The sequence below is a fragment of the Curcuma longa genome, chromosome 2 (assembly GCF_044706935.1).
Source record: "Curcuma longa cultivar G26 ecotype Majalengka, Jawa Barat chromosome 2, ITB_CL_G26_1.1, whole genome shotgun sequence".
NCBI lineage: Eukaryota > Viridiplantae > Streptophyta > Magnoliopsida > Zingiberales > Zingiberaceae > Curcuma > Curcuma longa.
In genome coordinates, this window is record NC_133862.1 from 1,893,482 (window position 1) to 1,900,248 (window position 6,767).

At 39.9% G+C, this 6,767-nt stretch overlaps 1 protein-coding gene across 2 annotated transcripts in view; it reads left to right on the forward strand.

Annotated features, from left to right (window-relative positions):
- Positions 1-409: 409 nt before the first annotated feature.
- Positions 410-6,767, forward strand: part of LOC141822489 (putative methylesterase 11, chloroplastic) — a 17,312-nt gene continuing 10,954 nt past the window's right edge. For both annotated transcript variants that reach the window (XM_074709938.1, XM_074709939.1), the window contains exons 1-2: positions 410-888; positions 2,353-2,589. In XM_074709938.1, coding sequence (XP_074566039.1) covers positions 505-888; positions 2,353-2,589 — 621 coding nt within the window. In that variant the 5' untranslated portion in view covers positions 410-504. The remainder of the gene's footprint in view (positions 889-2,352; positions 2,590-6,767) is intronic.

The window sequence follows — 6,767 nt, forward strand, 5'->3', positions numbered from 1 at the left end:
GAGAACAGCTTTGTACCTTCAGATTGATCCGCGGCATCCTACGTGGCACCAAGAACTGCAGACTCCAGATTTCACCCTCTGGGGCCACCGGGAAACAGCCTGGCACAAGAGCGTCTGCGTACTCTAGAAAAATCCATGACGCGTAGAAAGAGCAAGTGGTAACTTCTAATCCGATCCGGTTGGCCCCCACTTTGGTTTCCCTGGGAAAAGCCACTTCTATCTCACCCGTACGCGTGGTGATTCGTGAGGTTTAAACCGTCCAATGGAGAGGCGAAACTGAAATAGCAGCGAGGATTTAGATAAAGCTGTGGCAATTTATGTAATTATTAAGCAAAGAAGGGGTAATTTTGCCTATTGGGATCTATAAGTACTCCAGCGGTCGCTTTCGTGTCCAAGTCCGATAGCTGCTTCTTCGGACGTTCTTTACGAGGCCGGAGGAGCGCCGAGAAGAGAGCACTAGATTGGTCGCCTCAGGCCCCTCGATCGTCTTCTGATGCGAAGGTGATGGGCGGACTTATCTCGTGTTTCTCCGATGCTGATGTAGCGGATCGGAAGGATCAGCGACGGCGGCCGGCGGGGAATCACCTGCCGTCCTTGTCGGCGGAGGTGGCCGCCGCGATTGGTATCGGTTCTGAAGACAGGAGTAGCAAGGGACGTTCCAGGAGAAAGGGGAACGGAGAGGCGGTGCTGACTCACGAGCAGGCCCTGGCCGCTGCGCTCCTCTTGCAGCAGAATGGGGGCCTCCCGGGGGAATTGACCTTTGATAGGTCGTCCTCTTTGAGGTTTCCTGGCCACGGGAAGAAGAGGCAAGTGCTCCCTAGGAGTTCGAGCTCGAGGCCGCCGACTCTAACCGATCCTGTCCTGCAGCCCCAGCAGCTCGTCAACCAGGTTGGTTTCTTGCATCTCCTGCCCTTTTGTTTCTCTCTTCTTCATGTAGGATAAGTAGATGTGTTCTTTAGGGGGAAGGATTTTTCAGAATTAGCCTTCTTTTTTTTTTCAAAAGGATAAAACGGATAATCAACATGAAAAATCTGAACTTGAAGCTTTGCTTGAAACATCGAAAGGCTTGGAATATCTTTTTTGAGTACAATTCGAAGTATATGTTCAATTCAGATCGAGCATTTTCATTCTGTCTTACGTTTTCTTCTGGCTTTTCGTATCTCTATCACTCAATTGACATTTTGGATGTTAGATCAATTACTGATGTTTTAACAGATTAAAATTATTTTTCTCTTTGCTTATAGATTTGTTAGAGAGGATGAAGATCTTTCTCTTTGCTTTTAAATTTGTAAGAGGGGATCAATCTTTTCGCGTAACAAATTGAGAATTAATGTCTCAAACCACAGGATTGATTTAAAAATATGGAAATAAACGCACAGTTTCAATAGCAAAAAAGAAAAATATTATCAAAGATTGCAATGTCTTAATGAAATTTGCCACTTTCCTTCCAAAACTTGAATCCTGACCTTTTCTATCAGCTTGACTTTAATGTTTATTCTTGCTTTCCTTGACGATTGAAACTCTGAACCAGAGTTCATTATCATTAACACCAGTTTATTTATTATTGTTGACAAGAGGCTATTTAATATGAATGGAACTTACTCGATGGATGAGCTAAATTAGATATTAAAGTGAAAATTCTCAAATTTTTATTTTTAATGTAAAAGGTTACTGCAGATATTCCGTCAACAAGAAGTTATTGTTAAGCACATGGTCATCCAGCTGTAGCAAACTTGTGTTATTGTTTGATTAATTCCTCTTTTTGTTAAAAGAAATTATAAAATATTCTGGTTGATTAATATCTCTTTTCCTTGAAGAGATTATAAACTATTCTGGTTTCCTCATTTTAGGGAGTTTATAAATTGAAACTTTCAAAATTTCAATTTCTAACTTCCTTATTTTTCCCCTTGGGTTTTCACCAACATATACTGATAGCATTTTGTTCATCATTGTATAACTGATTCTATAAGCAAATACTTCTTCTTCTTTTATCTTAGAGAAGAAAGATTGATTATATCAAATTAGAGTTGCTAGTTCTGTCTTCTTGGAGCAAGCCTTTCATTTTGTTCACTATTTTCAATTAAAATTTATTATTAAAAACTGGCTGGTGTGCCTAGTTTGATTCTTCACATTTCTTCAAGTACAAATATATGAAAATTAGTCCCTTTAGTTAGTAACCATTCACATGTAAAAAGAAAGAATAATCACATGGGAAATCACTCCTGAGTGTATTGTGTCTTAAGCCATCTGATCAATTTGCAAGGCTCTTGTTATCACCATAGTAATCTTGGTGAATTTTGTGAATTCATAGTTATTTTGTTTAACCCAATTCTAATTCCAACTTCATAGCAGGGTCTAAAGATTGATAATTTAGAAATAAAGCATTTTGTTCTCGTTCACGGAGGTGGCTTTGGTGCATGGTGCTGGTACAAAAGTATTGCACTTCTAGAGGACAGTGGATTCAAAGTCAGTGCTATTGACCTCACTGGTTCTGGGATTAGTTCATTCGATACAAGTAAAGTTACCAGTATTGCAGAATATGCAAAGCCTCTTACGGGTTTCCTAGAAGACCTTGGAGATCTGGACAAGGTATGCACTTTTTTATTCTATTTCAAGAGAATCTTTTTGGTTATTATCTTGTGACTGTTATCTGAACTTATAGCTTACTAGGGTTCGCATTTGCATACCAGGTTTTCAATTTTTAGGCGCCTCTATTTTTTTAATAATCAATTTCAAGGTTTTATTACTTAATGAAAATCTTTAATTTTTCTATATTTTTATAAAGGGGAGATAACTAGAGTACCCCTTTGACATGCTTTTGTGTTGTTACTTAAGTCTTAACATTTAGCAGGATGTCTATACAAAACCACTCTAAGATTTTAATAATTTTCCAGAGTTAACTGGTCAGTTTACAAAAATACAGCTGACTTTATATATTAGAAGTAAATGAATGAAAAAATACAAGAAAATCATGGTTAGGGAGTTAAGAGCATGCTTTCTTTTCGTTAGGTTCTTGTTCTGTAAAACCTAACAACAGTTGGAGCACACATTGTTGCTTATAAGAGAATACCACCACTAACGCATTTTGGTTCTAAGGGTTAAAGAGACAGTCTATATAATTGGTAATTTTTCACCTAGGCTTGGCATTTTAATAGCTACTCCAAGTTCAATATGATTATCTCTCTTCTTCAACAGAGTTATCAAATAATTCTTGATAGCATTAAAAGATTGCATTAAAACTAATGGAGTTTATTGGGCTTGAGGAAAATTACTTTCAATCTTCCAATCAAATCTAAAAACTTGGCTAATTTCAAGTGTAGATTCACTGTAATCTGGCAAAGAAAGTGAATAGGAATAAATCTTCCATCATTCTATTTGTATATTTTCCTATTCAACTGCAGATGCCCATAAAGTAGTTCGGGGAAAGGCTTGTAACACATACCTTACAAGATCGCGGTTATCGATCTTTTCACCGATTACATGGAGACCGTTTACGATCTCCTTGAACCTCCCATGCATCTGACTTACATTTTCATTAGATCTCATTGAAAAGGATTGTAGTTGGCTTACCAAGAGATCCTTCTTGGCTCGTCGAGATTCGCTTGATCCTTCATTCAGTTCAATGAGCTTTTCCCATAATTCTTTGGCCGAGTCGAAAGGACCAACCTTGCTCAATTGCTCTTTAGAGAGTCCGCACTGCAAGGTCGTTATGGCTTTCGCATTCGCTTGCGCCTTCTTACATATGTCCTTTGACCAGTTCTTGATAGGTAGGGTTGTTCCAGTTGCATCCTTCGGTTTTTCGAAGCCTTCTACAACAATAATCCAGTTTTCAAAGTCATTCATTAAATAAAATTCCATTCTACCTTTCCAGTATGCGAAATCGTTTCCGTCGAAGAATGGTGGTCGTGCGGTGCTATAACCCTCTTGGAATGCCATGAGTTGCTCCGGTTGATTGTTAGATCCTCCGAAACGAACCGTGCTCTGATACCACTTGTTAGGATCGGTTGGTTCGCTAGAGGGGGGGTGAATAGCGTTTCTCGATTCTTCTTTGATTGTTTCTCTGCAAGAGTGTTAGCGGAAGCAAAATATAAAAGAGAAAATAATAGATCAACGCTAACCCGGTTTGTTTACTTGGTATCCACCTCCGCAGAGGTGACTAATCCAAGGATCCACACGCACGCACACACCCGATGCACTATGAATCTTCTCCTTCTCGAAAACCTCGAAGGCGGAGAAACCTTTACAACCTTTTCGATCTCCTCAAAAATGATATGAAATAATGTTTAGGAGGAGAGGAAAAAGCAGAGAATAGAGAACAAACACGTTCTCAAAAGAAGCACAAAAGAATGAAAGAATGGCGAAAAAAACTTGAGTTGTTCTCGTGCAGGCTTCTTTTATAATTCTGCAACATCAGTCGACTGCTGGCAGGGCCAGTCGACTGATGGCTTCAATCGGCAACAAAATCTGCATTAAAGCGCATTAAATGCTTGCCAATTTTCTGCAACGTTCAAATAACAGTCGACTGATCCAAGACCAGTCGACTGGCATCAGTCGACTCACCATAACACCAGTCGACTGCCCAGTCGACTCCTGTCTTCCTCTGGCTCGACTGATCTTTCTGTGTGCGTCTGATTTATGAGCAGTCGACTGCTGGCAGGGCCAGTCGACTGGTGAAGCTGAAAAATCCCATTTCAGCTTCTCTTGACCTAGACCTCGGCCTTCAAACACCTCCATAGCCTCATGCCTTCCCTGGATGCCATCATCCTTGCACTAGCTTGAGATGCTTCCATCAGCTTCGTCATGTCAAGTCTTTGCCAAGACTACCCTTGGACTTTTCCTTGCCAAGACTACCCACTTGGACTTTTCCTTGCCAAGACTACCCACTTGGACTTTTCCTTTGCCAAGACTACCCACTTGGACTTTTCTTTTGCCAAGACTACCCACTTGGACTTTTCTTTGCCAAGAACCCACCTTGGACTTTCCTTTGCCAAGACTTCCCACTTGGACTTTCCTTTGCCAAGACTTCCCACTTGGACTTTCCTTTGCCAAGACCACGCTTGGACTTTTCTTTTGCCAAGACTACGCTTGGACTTTCCTGCAAACTTGCATCACACATGTTAGATCACAAGTATTGCCTAACTTTAAACATGGTTTAGCCAAACATTGAAACTCAATGCACTTGGGGCAACGTTATTGCACCAACAAAAGGAGTTTTACCCATTAATTTTATTATCTGGTCAACCTAACTTTATGACCAATAAAATTAATAGTTGGTCCTACTTTGGTCATGCACATTTAATAGCAAGCCACGTTAGTGTGGACGTTTACTATTAACTGCATTCTAAGTGTGCACCATTACTTGGTACTAAGTCCACTACTTAGTGTTACGTATGCCACGTTAGTGTGGACGTATATCCCTTAGGAAGTTTGTTCTGGTGATCCGCATACAGACCCATCCGTTGGGGAGGAAGGTCTAAGCCAGCACGCAAGTCTGTATGCATCACCTACAAACCAGTAATGGAGACCGCGGGATTCGAAGAATCCCTCTCCCACTTAGTTTTTACTTTGAGGATTTTGAATTATGATCACATTAATAATTAATTCAATAAATTGATTTCCAGGCGTGGCCTTAGACAAAATCAATTATTGAACTTCTTATTTATGCTTTCATAATTGATTCTAATTTCCTATCTAATCATGCTTGTATAAATAACTAGTTCCTAATTGATCTCCAGGTTGTGGCGAGGCTAAGGCCTTCTTGGATATGGGAGCAACCACCACTCCTAGACAAGATCAACTTCGGAGTTCGTTAATTATACGCGCATAATTTTCCTTAATTGTCCTTAAGGGGTAGGAAATTACCTATGTGTATTTTATGTTTAACTATTTAAACACAACCACACACATACACAGCAAAAAAAATAAAACAGCAATAAATATGGAAATAATAAAACTAAAACTATTTCCAACTATTATGACCTTTTATTTTTCCTTTGCTGCAACTCGGCTTTGACCGTCTCGCTTCCTCTTCCGCTGCGCCTTTGTGGCCTCAAAGATCCGCGCCTTGCTAGGAACCCGGTCGATGCATGTAAATAAAATTTTACAAATTGATCCTATACTCCATTGAAGGAGTGTACAAAAAATCTAATTTGCAAAAATTTAAACTAATACGGTCAACCCCCGTATTTAATTCCTATACATGCATACACATACATACAAACATTCACACATATTTGGCCACAATAGTTGGAAAATAATTACCCTGCAACACCGAGTTAAACTATTGCAAATTTCTAACTATTGAACATGTGTGACTAGCATGCAAAACTAAAACCGAAGTAATTTATCGGAATCGGAGAACCTCGCTCTGATACCATTGTTGGCGATCTGGATCTTCGTCCCATGTTCCGGATTCTATCCGCTCCGAGAAGCATAGAACCCCACAGGACAAAAATTTTATCCCGCCTGGATCAATTGACAAAGTCTTCAAAGAAGACTAAGTCGATCGATCCTTCAGGATCGCCGATTCTAAATTACTTATCTACGGTTTTAATTATTTAGTTCTAAGTATAAATAAAACTGCGGAAAATAAATTTATACCAGAACCCGGTTTGAACCTCGGAATCTTCTGCTGTATTCCTTACTCTCTTTCTCGGACGTTGTGTGGGCAACGATCTTCCAGAAATAAAGAACTGCAACCTCTCCGGATGAAGCCTTGGATCGCCTTTCTTCTTTCTTGAAGCAGCTTCGTTGTGTCTCTTGGCCGC